The 16,101-nt window shown below is 45.5% G+C and overlaps 1 protein-coding gene across 1 annotated transcript; it reads right to left on the bottom strand.

The window, feature by feature from the left end:
* Positions 1–1,607: 1,607 nt before the first annotated feature.
* On the bottom strand, positions 1,608–15,110 carry LOC119929598 (DNA-directed RNA polymerases I and III subunit RPAC2-like). The gene is made up of 6 exons (XM_038747770.1): positions 15,038–15,110; positions 14,197–14,231; positions 6,483–6,580; positions 6,230–6,306; positions 2,857–2,939; positions 1,608–2,715 (listed from the first exon to the last, which is right to left on the bottom strand). Exons 1-6 carry the CDS (start codon positions 15,108–15,110, stop codon positions 2,668–2,670), a joined length of 414 nt encoding a protein of 137 aa, XP_038603698.1. The 3' UTR covers positions 1,608–2,667.
* Between the last annotated feature and the right edge of the window lie 991 nt (positions 15,111–16,101).

Below are 16,101 nucleotides of genomic sequence, written 5' to 3'. Positions count from 1 at the left end.
AGCAGTGGTGATGCCTTGTCAGCAATCACGACACTGGGCACAATGTCTGATTGACAGATGGCATTTTTGACTGTTCTAATTACGGTACTTGTTGAGCGCTACACGCCAAGCACTGTTCTAAAGCACTGGGGTGGAAACAAATTAGTCATGGTCCCTGTCCCACGTAAGACTCACACTCTTAATCCTCGTTTTACAGACGAGGTAACTGAGGCCCAGAAAAGTTAGGTGATTTGCCCAAGGTCACATAATAGACACGTGGAGGAGCCGGGATTAATTCTATTGCTGCTTCCCCAGTCCGGCCCCGTACTCAGAAACCCCGGGCATCCAGGCAGGCTGGCAGGAGGTGATGGTTGGGAAGAGTCTGATTCCTTGCACCCTAGATAAGAGGGTAGGGAAATCAGCAGAAGCCAGAACAGCAGTCCCAGGACTTTCCTCTCTTATGAAACAGTAGGGTGAAAGGTTTTTATCAAAGTCAACTGTTCGCAGGAAGGAAACCCACGGCCCTCTCACATGACTTAGTAGCATCTACATCCACAATCACATTTCCTACAATTGCTAAGATCACTAGCAATCGCATTCTTATATAACCAGCGTACGGTTCTTGTAGAGAGTCAAATAGTCTAAAAATCATGTACTAACACTATTTCTGTAGACAGGCGTGTGCTCAGATTGCAACACATAAAATGCATTTAAGTTTACGGGCTTGGCTACCTGCTAAAGCCAGGCTTTAAGGCTGCCCGATTCCCAGAACAGATGTTCTCCTGAACTCATAAACAAAAGGCATCCAGCTTCCAAGCAGGAAGGATAAAGAGTCCTAAACCTACAGGAGTTATTTATGACTTTTGTCTATGTGAAAGGGCATTGTTGATGACTGGGGAATCGAGGCAGCTTTTTGAAAACAGTCTTTTAAAGCTGAACTGTGAATTAAGGTCTAGAGAGCTGCGTAAATAGGAAATTCCACATGTTGAGCAGCCTCTGTGTGAGCACACTGGCACCATATGTTTCTACAGATAGGGCAAGTGTAAGCGCAATGATGATCTGATAGTGGAACAAAATGTTCTAGTGACATGTGTGCATAGCCCTTGGGGTTGCATTTTTTCTAATAGTTTTTGTTTAGCGGTTACTATGTGCCAGGTACTAAGGGATGAGGTACACAGAAGCTAATCAGGTTGGGTCCAGTCCATGTCCCACATGGGGCTCACCATCTTAAACCCCAATTTACAAATGAGGTAACTGAGGCACAGAAGTCAAGTGACTTCGCCAAGGTCACACAGCAGTCAAGTAGCGGAGCCAGGATTAGAACCCAGGTCCGTGCTCTAACCATTACACCACACTTTTCTCTATCTGCATCTGGATATTACCACTGTCTGAAAGCTCAAGTTAATTTGAATAACAAAAAACTTCCCCAAATACAGAATGCAATATTGTCTGTCATCCCTGACTCCCTGGGACAACAAAATGAACAGGAGAAGGGTATCACAATACAAAGGTTCCCCTGCAAACACACTCCCACTTTCCCTACTTTCATTTCTTACCCCATCTTATAATAATGATGGTATTTGTTAAGCGCTTACTATGTGCCAAGCACTGTTCTAAGCACTGGGGGGGATACAAGGTAATCAGGTTGCCCCACGTGGGTCTCACAGTCTTAATCCTCATTTTACAGATGAGGGAACTGAGGTTTATCCGCATACTTCTCTGGATTTACTGACCCCTTTCTTTTAAAACTTTAAAGCCTTTCTTACAAACCCCTTCCATTCGGAAGGGCTTTTTCGTTCATGAAATATTCTGCATGATCTTCTCCCTAAACCTGGAAATTGTGTGAGCCAAAAATGTTAATGCAGCTGAAGAGGATCTAGATAAATAAATGCCTAAGTGGTCCATAATGGGTTAATGGAGGGGCAAGATCAGATCATTCTTCATTTAGATGGTTGTCAAGCAGGGTACCTATCACCCAGTTCTTCTAAGCATCCTGTTGCCAAGTAAGAATCCTGGACCGATGAAGCCAGTCTGGACGAGTTATGCCAGTTCTTACATTCTTATATTCCACGTTCCACCGTGGCTACATATCACTCTATTCCCTGCATCAATCATATTTATTTATTTCACTGGATTTATCTGAGCGATAGGCTTTGAAGCTTTTCAAAAACAAAGTTCTGAAACGCTCTATAAATACCCAACTTGGGAAGAAGGATTTCCCGCTAGCCATCAGTACCATAGGCTTTTCCAAATCCTGAATATTCATTGGGCTATATAGGCTTTATTATAGAATGTAAAAAAATAGAAATAAGGTACTAGCATCAAACAAATATTTACAAGCCAGTCTGGATGAATTATGCCAGTTCTTACATTCTTATATTCCACGTTCCACCGTGGCTACATATCACTCTATTCCCTGCATCAATCATATTTATTTATTTCATTGGATTTATCTGAGCGATAGGCTTTGAAGCTTTTCAAAAACAAAGTTCTGAAACGCTCTTTAAAGACCCAACTTGGGAAGAGGGATTTCCCGCTAGCCATCAGTACCATAGGCTTTTCCAAATCCTGAAAATTCATTGGGTTATATAGGCTTTATTATAGAATGTAAAAAAATAGAAATAAGGTACTAGCATCAAACAAATATGTACGTACACAAAAGTCTCTCTGCCAATGCAACCGAGGTGGCTAATCCATTTCTACTTCCATCTGATTCTTATATTCTTTAACGCTTGCCTGTGGAAGAGAGGAAGAGTTAAATATAAACGGTTGGAAAGCCAACGGAAACAATCACTTAGAAAAACAGAACCGGGGGGTTTGGGGGGGATAAGATGGATAAGATGAGGGGCATATTCTAGACTGGGGCGGGGGCATTACCTCAAATTTGTTAAGCACGTGCTGGCAGACATCGGTGAGTTCGTTCAGACCTTGTCGGAACGGCTCAACTGCCGGAAGCCCCCCTGGGAAAACCAAAAAACAAAAGACTGTTGTTGCACCAATCGAAGGTATGTGCTAAACGATTATTCTTTGCAGAGCACGATACTAAGCGATTGGGAGAGTACAAGACAACAGAGTAAGCAGACACTTTCCCTGACCACAACAAGCTTACAGTCTACAGGGGGAGACAGGCCTTACTATAAATAAGCAACAATGCAATAAACCTGGACATACCAAGGAATCTTTTTCAGAAACAGCAAACTCGGGCCACAGGCCGAAGAACAAATGCATTCGACTTGGAGGCTCGTGATTTAAGTCAAATACTGCCGCTGGATCTTCAAAGACCAGTCGGGACATTTAGGAATAGTAAATAAGATTTAGGGTTTAGCTAGCATGGATAAGACAAACGGTATTTCAGAACTAGGGACAGAAAAAAGTAATAATTGGCACAAAATTCTTGAATATTTCATGCCCGCCCTCCTTTCTCTACTGGTAAATCTTTCCCCCTAATATGCTAAGGAAATTGTGCAGAGGATGTTTCAAGAGATAAGAAATAGACTGAAGAGGTTGGACATTTTTTTCCACCTCTTTCCAAAGAATCAGCTGATTCAAGAGATTGACTGAAACAGTGATCTACTAAGGTTGACCCTCTTCTGGTATTCCCCTGAGCCCCAGTGGAATACATGCTTTCTTTTGATTAGCAAAAATTAGATAGTTAGCCTTGGGCTTTAAGTAGATGCACATTTCAAAGTCGCAGAGTGTGGAATGCTGTGTTTATTGGCATTGTTGCACTTCACCAGAACTACATCAATGATGTGCTTAAGTGGCAAAATTTAAATCGAATCAGTATCAATCAATGATGTCAACACTACTAAAAGGAACCATTGCAACTCCTGAGAATTGGTATTTATCTGTGAATTGATACTGGTTGGGTCATACGCTAAAAAGGGAGGTCTTTGGAAGAAAAGATTTTACAGAGAAGGAAATGGAAGGGATTTCCACTAGAAAGACATTAATAAAAGCGAGGATCGGTTAAAAGAGAAAGCGGGAAGACCCTAGTCACTTATTAAAACTACAAGCCTGTACTATAAGACAGTTGAGTGAGTTAAGCGCTTAGTATAGTGCTCTGCACACAGTAAGCACTCAATAAATATGATTGACTGAGTGCAGAAAGGAAAGCCTGGATGTTATGCAAGTATGTGCAACTGCGAGAAGCAGCGTGGCCCAGAGGAAAAAGCACAGCCTAGCAGTCCGATGACCTGGGTACTAATCTGCCACTGGCTGGTGCGTGTGACCTTGGGCATGTCACTTCACTTATTTGGGCCTCAGTTTCCTCAAATGTAAAATGGGGATTCTGATACCTGCTCTCCCCATTACTACTGTCAGCCCATCTGGGACGGAAACTCTGTTTGACCCGATTAACTCACATCTGCCGCATTGCTTAGTATGTAGTAAGCACTTAATGTCATTATTCTTATTATGTAGTCCCCACTGCGCAAACAAGAGGTTCAGTATATTCTTTGGGCAGCAATAAGGTGCCCTTTGCATAGATGCTCTGCTTACGGCCCTGTCCGACACAAGCAAACTGGTACCTGTTTCTGTGGGAGGAGTGGTGGATGAGGTCCAGTATATAATAATAATAATGATGGTATTTGTTAAGTGCTTACTATGTGCAAAGCACTGTTCTAAGCGCTGGGGGGATACAAGGTGATCAGGTTGTCCCACGTGGGGCTCACAGTCTTAATCCCCATTTTACAGATGAGGGAACAGAGGCTCAGAGAAGTTAAGTGACTTGCCCAGTCACACAGCTGACAATTAATTGGCAGGGTCGGGATTTGAACCCATGAGCTCTGACTCCAAAGCCTGTGCTCTTTCCACTGAGCCATGCTGCTTCTCTATCTCTCAGAGGCCTCGCGGTATTCACGCCTAGTAAAACAGGGCCAGAAGAGTGGACAAAACACAACCAGGCAAATCCACTAGCAATTTTGCCTACGTGCCACTTATCACTCACTCCCTTTAATTGGTAATACTTGGCCTTTATGCACTTTGAAGGCACATAATGCACGACTTCGCCCCTGCAGTGCATGCTTCTGGCTAGGGACAGACCCACGCTTTCAACAACTATCCTGCACATATCTGCTAGAGGCAGGCCCGATGGACTGAAACAACAGGAGTTTCAGCCCCTGAAACTCCACAGCTGAGGTGACAGCAGGCTTTAGAAGGGAAGGAAATGATGGACATCCTCGGACGCTACTGAACTATTCCCTAAACTTTCCCATCCGAATTTCCTTCTTCTTCACCGAGGAGCAAAACTTTTGGCCTTACATCTAAACTCTTAGCCAAAAGGGCTAAGCCAACTTAGGAGAAACGATCCTTGCATACGCTGACGTACTTCCTCCTAGCACTCTACCGAGAAGGTGGATGACAGCTTGCCAGCACTTAAATTAAGAGCAGGGAAAGCAACCAGACTCCAACACCTCATCTCTCCAGAGAATATTCGCTTTTTGGGAAAGCGCAACTTGTCCTGTATCCCCGGAATGGCTGATGGATCCAGTACACGGAGTTCAAACATTTAAAGGCGGAGAACAAATGGGTACGGTAAACCTTCCTATTGTATCAGCGACAAGTTTCCTAAAGCAAACCGGTAAACACAGTACTATCAACCTTCCTTGGTAAGACAAGCCTACAGTGATCGTAGAGATACCACTTCAGTTATCAGTGATAATGACGGAGTTTCCCTTCAGGAACGGTAATAATAATAACCGGGGTTTTTGTTAAGTGCTCACGACACTCCAATCACTGAGATGGGGTAGATACTGAGCGCCGGGATAGAGAAGCAGCAAGGCTCAGTGGAACGAGCCCTGGCTTTGGAGTCAGAGGTCATGGGTTCAAATCCCGGCTCCGCCACTTGCCAGCTCTGTGACTTTGGGCAAGTCACTTACCTTCTCTGGGCCTCAGTTACCTCATCTGTAAAATGGGGATTAAGACTGTGAGCCCCCCGTGGGACAACCTGATCACCTTGTAACCTCCCCGGCGCTTAGATCAGTGCTTTGCACATGTAATAAATGCCATCCAAAAAAAAAGTTAATTACATCAGACATGGTCCCCGTCCCACATGGGATTCACAGCGTTGAAGTAGAAGGAACAAAGAATGAGACCTCATGGTAGTGAAGCCCGGGCTCTTTCCACTGAGCCACGCTGCTTCTCCTCTCTCACTAGGATCAAGCTTTCAGGCAATGAGGCACCGAAACAAAACGCCAAATGTAACTGCCAGTTTCCAAATTTAGCCACGGCACCTTTTCCGAATACCCACCTCTGGTCTGGATACGGAAATTGATTTTGCTTTCTGACGGGTGGGTGATACTGTAGCCGCAGAACTCCACTTCGGGGCTAAAAATGAAGAAACCGACACGGAGCAATGAGACGGCACACTCGGGCTCTGGGCCACGTTCCGGAAAAACCGCGCTCTTGCCTGCTCTGTCCTGGGCCACCAGTGCGTATTTATGAGTCCGCCGGTTCTGTGAAGAGATCTCCAGCCCCACGGGAGAGGAATCGTTAATACTCACTTCTTCATGACCATGTAACGGAGAGAGTTTCCCAGCGTGTGGTCTTCATCGTGCAATACAAACGTGACACAGTTTCCATCTGTTCCGGCTGCCTGGACCTGCCAGAGACGAGGTAGAATTCCACCCGGGTCACTAGCTACACCACAACCAGAGGCAGAAATGATTAACCCTCCGGGACGTAACACCGAAATGCATTTAAACTGGTGAGGCTGCTAAGTTGGGGTGACTTCTGCAAGATGGATATATAGTGACTGGCTAGTCTGGTTCTGCTATACCCGCCAAGCTCAGGTGAAGTCAAATAATAGGCACTTTTTCAACTTTGACTTCGTGGCGGCAAGAAGCCAAAAAGTCAGCAGAAGAGCCAAAATTAAAGCACATTATTATTCAGGTTCACTTCGACATCATTTAACAAAAGATTCTGAAGCAGGGGAAACAACAGCCTGCTAGGCTACCGATCTGCTTTCTGAAGTATTTCCATTTTTTAGAGTAATTTAATTACAGCAAAAATCTGATCAAGGTAGGCCCACTGGTTTTCTGAATCCTGCCGGGTCTTTGCTGAGAAATAATGATCATAATGGTACTTGTTAAGCACTTACTATGTGCCAGGCATTGTTCTAAGACTGGGGTGGATACATGCCAATTGGGTTAGAGACAAGCCACTGTCCCACACGGGGGTTCCCAGTCTCAATCCCCATTTTAAAGATGAGGTAACTGAGGCATAGAGAAGTGAAGTGACTGTCCAATGTCACACAGCAGACAAGTAGCGGGGGTGGGACTGGACCCCACAACCTTCTGCTCCGTCCGTTACACCACGCTGCTTCTCAGCGGCCACCAAATGGGGCTGCTTGCTCAGAGCTTCCCTTTTCAATAGGAAACACAGGAGGGAGGGGTTGGGTTCCCACGGCTGAAATCTTCGGGGTCGGAATGACAGCGACACAATGGCTGGATCAGAAGTAAGTCCTCCGGGTTACATTCTTTCCCAATACCTGGCAGGGGCACTGAGGGCTAAAAGGGAGCATAGGTCCGGTTTGGTCTTGGGAACAATCCAAAACTAACAGAACACCTAATTAATCTCCCCGCCTTCAGCCCATCCGAGCTACTGACCTCTGCCCAGACTAAGTTTAGCAGAGTCCGGTGTGCCGGACAGTGCCGGTCATTTCCTTTCTCAGCCTTATGAGCGGCTCAAGGTGAAGCATGGTATTAGCTATTCATACCTATATATAGTAAGATATAAGATATATATAAATATATATAAAAACAAGGGCAGGGATCGTCCCTATTTGTTGCTAAATTGTACTTTCCAAGCACTTAGTACAGAGCTCTGCACACAGTTAAGTGCTCCATAAATATGATTGAATGAATAATAATTATGGTATCTAAGTGCTTACTATGTGCCAAGCACTGTTCTAAGCACTGTCATATGTATTTTATGTGTGCATATACACACACACATATGTATATATGTGCCCACACATGTATATAGGTGCATATATATGTGTATGTATGTGTATATGTATACACACCCACACATACCTGACTTTCATTCATTCAATTGTATTTATTGAGGGCTTACGGCATGCAAAACAGCGTACTAAGCTCTGCGGAGAGTACCATACGACAGTAAACAGACATTCCCTGCTCACAACAATCTTACAGTATAGAGGGAGAGACAGACGTTAATATAAATAAATTACAGATATATACGTCAGTGCTGTGGGGCTGAGGGGGGGAATGAATAAAGGGAGTGGGAGAAAAGCAAATGAGGTTTTAGTCAGGGAAGGCCTCTTGGAGGAGATGTGCACTCTGCCAGCCACCAGACCTCTAATTTAACTACTGGGGAATAGATCAAGAGTTTAACAACCTTATCTGTTTCTCTTGCCTTCTGTTTCAGCTCTCCTCTATGTTGCAAGTGAGCACCTCAAAGTTTGACGTGGCTAACTTCAGAGGAGGAGTATTAATGGTCTCTAAAGCCTCACAAAACCCTTTCCGAGAATCATCTAGATATTCCCAAGCTTCTCTTCCTCTAAAAAGCAGAGAGCAAATCGTTTAGCACAGAGGTTTTCAATGGGGGTTTGGAAGCCCCGGGGGTGCGAGCGCTTGTGAGGATACAGGCCCCACCTGTCTGATCACAGGGGCAGATTACAAAAGAGGTTTTCAAAGAACACCTGCTCTGCTGTTATCCTTCACTGTGTCGGAAGGACTGCTCAATTATTTCTATTTGTTGAGCGCTTACTAGTGCGGGCTGAATGGAGTGGTGGGGAAAATTGGTTAAAACCTTGAGAATTCAGGGATACTATCTGAAAAAGGCTGAAAACTCGATGCAGGAAATGCACCTCGGGAAAATGAATCTGTACCAGGATCTAGGTGGGATCGATTCACATTTCTGCAAGCTGGAGAAGATCCCTGCTATTTTCCTCAGCTCAATGCAGGGCTAAACCTCACTATCTTTCGGGAGAGGTTCTTCGTCTAGGCTGAGATGCTCAAATATAGATCTAACTCTTCTTACAGCATAGTAAGTACTTGATGATGGTTTAACCTTTCAGTTTTAAAGGTACAAAAACACACCCCTTCTATTAATAGGAGCTTTATGGCTTACTGCCTGTATGGTGCAATGGCAATACGCTCCAGAATTGGACAGATGAAGGTGACTTAAGGAAAGGTAAGGAAGCAGTGTGCCATGCCATAAGCTATGATCATTATCATCAATCGTATTTATTGAGCGCTTACTATGTGCAGAGCACTGTACTAAGCACTTGGGAAGTACAAATTGGCAACATATAGAGACAGTCCCTACCCAACAGTGGGCTCACAGTCTATGATGAATTGATTTGCCTAGATGAGTCTGGGGAATGAATCCCCTGATTCAAAGGGAGGACTGATAAAAATGCACTGCTTCATTTAGCTGAGGAGTTAATGTTTAGGACTTATTGCTACATCAGAGCTTCTTGAGCCATCATCCTCTTTGTGTAGAGGTGAAAATGCCAAACTGAGCTAACCTCCCCACAAACAGCCCTACGAAACTACGAAAGAAAAAAAGGAAATGGATACTACAGTACATGAAAGAGTCTGTGAATATACTTTCAGAGCTACTTCAGGGCCTAGCCTGCTTGACTTGTCTTCCATCTCTAAACTGAAGTTAATCTCTCATTCAAACAATTGTACTGTTCACTTTGTGCAGAACACTGTACTAAATGCGGTGATGCATTTACTGATGCAGTAATCCCGTCGGGATAGGATGAGAGATTGAACCAGGAAGGTAGCGGTTTGGATGGAGAGGAAAGGGCGGATCTTGGCGATGTTGCGGAGGTGAGACCGGCAGGTTTTGGTTTTGACGGATTGGATTTGAGGGGTGAACGAGAGAGCGGAGTCGAGGATAATAATAATAATGATAATAATAATAATAATGACATTTATTAAGCGCTTACTATGTGCAAAGCACTGTTCTAATAATAATGATGGCATTTATTAAGCGCTTACTAGGTGCAAAGCACTGTTCTAAGCACTGGAGAGATTACAAGGTGATCATGTTGTCCCACGGGGGGCTTACAGTCTTAATCCCTATTCTACAGGTGAGGTAACCGAGGCACAGAGAAGTGAAGTGACTTGCCCAAGGTCACACAGCTGACAATTGGCAGAGCCGGGATTTGAAGCCACGACTGATGATACGATTGATGATCAATAAATACGATTGGTGATGACCTCTGACTCCAAAGCCCGGGCTCTTTCCACCGAGCCACGCTGCTTCTCTGCGCTGGGGAGGTTACAAGGTGATCAGGTTGTCCCTTGGGGGGCTCACGGTCTTCATCCCCATTTTACAGATGAGGGAACTGAGGCACAATTGGTGGAGCCGGGGTCCAAACCCATGACCTCTGACTCCAAAGCCCGTGATCTTTCCACGGAGCCACGCTGCTTCTCCAAGGGCGACACCAAAGTTGCGGGCCTGTGAGACGGGAAGGACGGTAGTGCCGTCTACAGTGACGGGAAAGTCAGGGAGAGGGCAGGGTTTGGGAGGGAAGATAAGGAGTTCAGTCTTGGACATACTGAGTCTGTTTATTGTTGCATTGCACTCTTCCTAATGCTTATTACAGTGCTCTGTACGCAGTAAGCGCTCAACAAATGACCTCAGCTCCCCCCGAAAAAAGATGAATCGCTGCTCACCGTGCAACTTCACATGAATTTCTTATTTTGTACTTTTTTTTAATTTTTAAGTTTGTGAATTTCTCTCCATCCCTCGAAAGAGTATTTAAGTTCAACTTAGGTACCCTACTCTAAAAACTCAAATCTACTGTCCTTCCCAAGCGCTTAGTACAGTGCTCTGCACGCAGTAAGCGCTCAATGAATACGATTGTGAGCCCACTGTTGGGTAGGGACCGTCTCTATATGTTGCCAACTTGTACTTCCCAAGCGCTTAGTACAGTGCTCTGCACACTGTAAGCGCTCAATAAATACCATTGCTTGATTGATTGAATGAATGAATGACTATGGAGGCCCTATGGACTCTGCTGCCCCTTAGTGATCTACCTAATAATAGTTAATCAAAACTCAATAGGACTGTCACGGGGAGAATCAATCAATCAATCAATCGTATTTATTGAGCGCTTACTGTGTGCAGAGCACTGTACTAAGCGCTTGGGAAGTACAAGCACAACTGATTCTGTTTCCATATGGAGAAGCAATTCCATGTTGATTACAATTGGCATTCCTGATGCACTTAATAATAATAATAATAATGATGATGGCATTTCTTGAGCGCTTACTATGTGCCAAGCACTGTTCTAAGCACTGGGGTAGATACAAGGCAATCAGTGACCTCCTCTGTAAAATGGGGATTAAGACTGTGAGCCCCACGTGGGACAACCTTATCGCCTTGTATCTACCCCACTGCTTGGAACAGTGCTTGGCACATAGTAGGCGCTTAACAAATAACAACGTTATTATATTATTATTATTTTTATTATTATTATTACCTGTCCACATGTTTTGTTTTGTTGTCTGTCTCCCCCTTCTAGACTGTGAGCCCGTTGTTGGGAAGGGACCATCTCTTTACATTGCCAACTTGTACTTCCCGAGCGCTTAGAACAGTGCTCTGCACACAGTAAGCGCTCAATAAATACGATTGAATGAATGAATGAATCAGGTTGTCCCATATGGGGCTCACAGACTTAATCTCCATTTTACAGATGAGGTAACCGAGGCAGGGAGAAGTTAAGTGACTTGCCCAAACTTAGGTGATTTAAATGCACAGCTAAATGACTAATAATAATAATAATAATAATGATGGTATTTGTTAAGCGCTTGCTATGTGCAAAGCACTGTTCTAAGCGCTGGGGAGGTTACAAGGTGATGAGGCTGTCCCACGCGGGGCTCACCATTTTAATCCCCATTTTCCAGATGAGGGAACTGAGGCCCAGAGAAGTGAAGCGACTTGCCCAAAGTCACACAGGTGACAGTTGGCGGAGCCGGGATTTGAACCCATGACCTCTGACTCCAAAGCCCAGGCTCTTTCCACTGAGCCACGGACTAACAAATCAAATGTAGAAAACTCCATTTACGTGCACATTCACTATTCTATTTATTTTATTTTGTTAATATGTTTGGTTTTATTCTCTGTCTCCCCCTTCTAGACTGTGAGCCCACTGTTGGGTAGGGACCGCCTCTCTATGTTGCCAATTTGTACTTCTCAAGCGCTTAGTACAGTGCTCTGCACACAGCAAGCGCTCAATAAACGCGACTGAATGAATGAATTACTTTAAATCCCAATTGTAGACAGCGCGCATGGACTGCTCACGTTTTATTTTCAACTCTGTAAGCGGCCCCTAAATTCCTTACAATATAAATCCATTCTTTGCTTAGTGTACACGCTTTTCCAGCCATTACACCTGACTGAAAAAACGGATTTTTAAACCCAAGTCCGGCAAAGATCGCCGTATAAACAGCCTGAGAAAACAAATAATATGCTTTGGCTGGAATGGGCAATTCATTATCACTTATCAGGCAATACTTTTATCAATCAATCGTATTTATTGAGCGCTTACTATGTGCAGAGCACTTTTATGTATTCCAACACCCAATGCACTAGACTGTTGAGTGCTAGAGTGCTTTGCACAAAGTACAGTAATAATAATTAGTATTTGCTCTATGACAAGTCCTATACTGATCGTTGGGGAAGATACAATCCAATCAGGTCAGCCACAATCAATCAATCATATTTATTGAGCGCTTACTGTGTGCAGAGCACTGTACTAAGCGCTTGGAAAGTACAATCAGGGCCTTGTCCCAAATGGGGCTCACAGGTATTTATTCCTCATTTCACACAGAATAATTAATAACTGGGGTCCTTGTTAAGAGCTTACTGGATGCCAAGCGATGCTCTAAATTTTGGAATCGATAGATACCAGATAATCAGGTCCCACATGGGGCTTACACAGTAAGTAGGAGGGAGAACAGGTATTGAATCCCCATCTTGCAGATGAGGGAACTGAGGCACAGAGAATTTAAGTGGGTTTGTTCCAAGGTCGCAGAGCAGGTAAGAGGCAGAAATGGGATTCTAGACTGTGAGCCCGCTGGTGGTAGGGACCGTCTCTATATGTTGCCAACTTGTACTTCCCAAGCGCTTAGTACAGTGCTCTGCACACAGTAAGCGCTCAATAAATACGACTGAATGAATGGATGAAAGTACACGCTTACCAAAAACAATATGCAATTCTTCCCGTGTATTCTACCGTGTCAAACATACCGTGACTTCCGTTCCAAGAACAGAATTATTCTGAATTACTTATTTCCTGAATACCCTGTCTAACTTAAGACAATACAGGGACTGTCTCTATATGTTGCCAACTTGTACTTCCCAAGCGCTTAGTACAGTGCTCTGCACACAGGAAGCGCTCAATAAATACGATTGATTGAATAAATGAAAGTACACGCTTACCAAATACCAAAAACAATATGCAATTCTTCCCATGTATTCTACCGTGTCAAACATACCGTGACTTCCATTCCAAGAACGGAATTATTCTGAATTACTTATTTCCTGAATACCCTGTCTAACTTAAGACAATACAGGGACTGTCTCTATATGTTGCCAACTTGTACTTCCCAAGCGCTTAGTACAGTGCTCTGCACACAGGAAGCGCTCAATAAATACGATTGATTGATTGATCAGGGGGTGGCATAATGTGGCCTGGTGGAAAGGGCAAAGACTGGGAGTCAGAGGAAAGGTGTGTGTGTGCTTTGGAGGGGGCCTTTGGGAAGGCCTCCTGGAGGAGAGGTGCCACAGAATTAGCATGCCTCAGTGGTAAGAGCCCGGGGTTTCGGAGTCAGAGGTCCTGGGTTCTAATCCTGCTCCGCCACTTGTCAGCTGTGTGACTTTGGGAAAGCCACTTAACTTCTCTGGGCCTCAGTTCCCTCATCTGTAAACGTGGGGGTTAAGACTGTGAGCCCCACGTCGGGCAATCTTGATTACCTTGTATTCCCCACCAGTGCTTACAACAGTGTTTGGCACATAGTAAGCGCTGAAGAAATATCAACATTATTATTAGTAAGGTTTTGAAGCGGGGGAGTCGTCGTCTGTCGGACTGAGGAGGCAGGGCCCTCCGTGCCAGAGGGACAGGGCCTGTTGGTTGCCAACTTGTACTTCCCAAGCGCTTAGTACAGTGCTCTGCACGCAGTAAGTGCTCAATAAATACGACTGAATGAATGAGTGAATGTATCCAACCTGATTAGCTTGTATCAGGAACGGTGCTTGACATATAGAAGCAGCGTGGCTCAATGGAGAGAGCCCGGGCTTTGGAGTCAGAGGTCATGGGTTCAAATCCCGGCTCCGCCAGTTGTCAGCTGTGTGACTTTGGGCAAGTCACTTCACTTCACTGGGCCCCAGTTCCCTCATCTGTACAATGGGGATGAAGAATGTGAGCTCTCCCCCTTCTAGACTGTGAACCCACTGTTGGGTAGGGACCGTCTCTATATGTTGCCAGCTTGTACTTCCCAAGCGCTTAATACAGTGCTCTGCACACAGTAAGCGCTCAATAAATACGACTGACTGATTGATTTGGAGTCAGAAGTCATGGGCTCCAATCCCCGCTCCGCCAGTTGTCAGATGTGTGACTTTGGGCAAGTCACTTCACTTCTCTGTGCCCCAGTTCCTCATCTGTAAAATGGGGATCCATTCAATCGTATTTATTGAGCGCTTACTGTGTGCAGAGCACTGTACTAAGCGCTTGGAAAGTACAAGTTGGCAACATCTAGAGACGGTCCCTACCCAACAGTGGGCTCACAGTCTAAAACTGTGGGACAACCTGATCACCTTGTAACCTCCCCAGCGCTTAGAACAGTGCTTTGCACATAGTAAGGGCTTAACATATGCCTTCATTATCATTATTATAGTTCTTATCATTAAAACCAAACATGTTTCTCCCCCAACGCTTAGAACAGTGCTTGGCCCAGAGTAAGCGCTTAACAAACAGCCTCCTAAATATTGTCAGGAGGCTGTGTGTCGCCCTGGCCCCCCGGGATGGTCCTCCTGGTCCTCGTCCCCGAGGATGGAGGCCGATGCTCACCATCTCCAGCACTGGCCTCCTCTCCCGCTCCTCCGCCATGGCTCCCACCAGTTCCTTTAAAAGGTGACGTCATCGCACCGCCTTGACGCCGCCACGCTCACGTCGCCTCGGCGTGGCGTGATGACGTTGTCTGCGTGGCATGATGACGTCATCCGGTTGGGCCCCCCCAGGAAACTACATTTCCCAGCAGGCCTTGGGGCGGGGGTCTCGTCCTCTGGGAAACTACATTTCCCAGCAGTCCTCGGGGCGGGGCCTCGCCCACAGGGAAGCCCGCTCTCTTCCTCCCTTCAAGGCCCTACTGAGAGCTCACCTCCTCCAGGAGGCCTTCCCACACTGAGCCCCCTTCTTCCTCTCCCCCTCCTCATCCCCCCCGCCTTACCTTCCTCCCCGCCCCGCAGCACCTGTATATATATATATATATGTTATTACTCCATTTATTTATTTTATTTGTACATAGTTATTCTATTTATTTTATTTTGTTAATATGTTTTGTTTTGTTGTCTGTCTCCCCCTTCCAGACCGTGAGCCCGCTGTTGGGCAGGGACCTTCTCAGTATGTTGCCAACTTGTACTTCCCTTCTGCACACAGTAAGAGCTCAATCAATACGATTGAATGAATGAATGAATTTCCCAGCAGGCCTTGGGGCGGGGCCTCTAGCCGAAGTGCAGGGGCCGGGTCTCGTCCTTCGGGAAACTACATTTCCCAGCAGGCTACGGGGCGGGACATCCCCCCTCCGAGAAACTACATTTCCCAGCAGGCATCAGGGGCGGGGCCTCTAGCCGAAGCGCAGGGGCTGGGCTTCGTCCTCCGAGAGACTACATTTCCCAGCAAGCCTCGGGGGCGGGGCCTCTAGCTGAAGCGCGGGGGCTGGGCCCCCCGGGAAACTACATTTCCCAGCAGGCCTCGGGGGCAGGCGGGGCCTTCCCAGACTGAGCCCCTTCCTTCCTTTCCCCCTCGTCCCCCTCTCCATCCCCCTCATCTTACCTCCTTCCCTTCCCCACAGCACCTGTATACATGTATATATGTTTGTACACATTTATTACTCTATTTATTCATTTTATTTG

The sequence above is a fragment of the Tachyglossus aculeatus genome, chromosome 6 (genome assembly GCF_015852505.1).
Source record: "Tachyglossus aculeatus isolate mTacAcu1 chromosome 6, mTacAcu1.pri, whole genome shotgun sequence".
NCBI lineage: Eukaryota > Metazoa > Chordata > Mammalia > Monotremata > Tachyglossidae > Tachyglossus > Tachyglossus aculeatus.
Note: the sequence above shows the minus strand (reverse complement) of the source record. Positions and strands in the feature narration are given on the sequence as shown.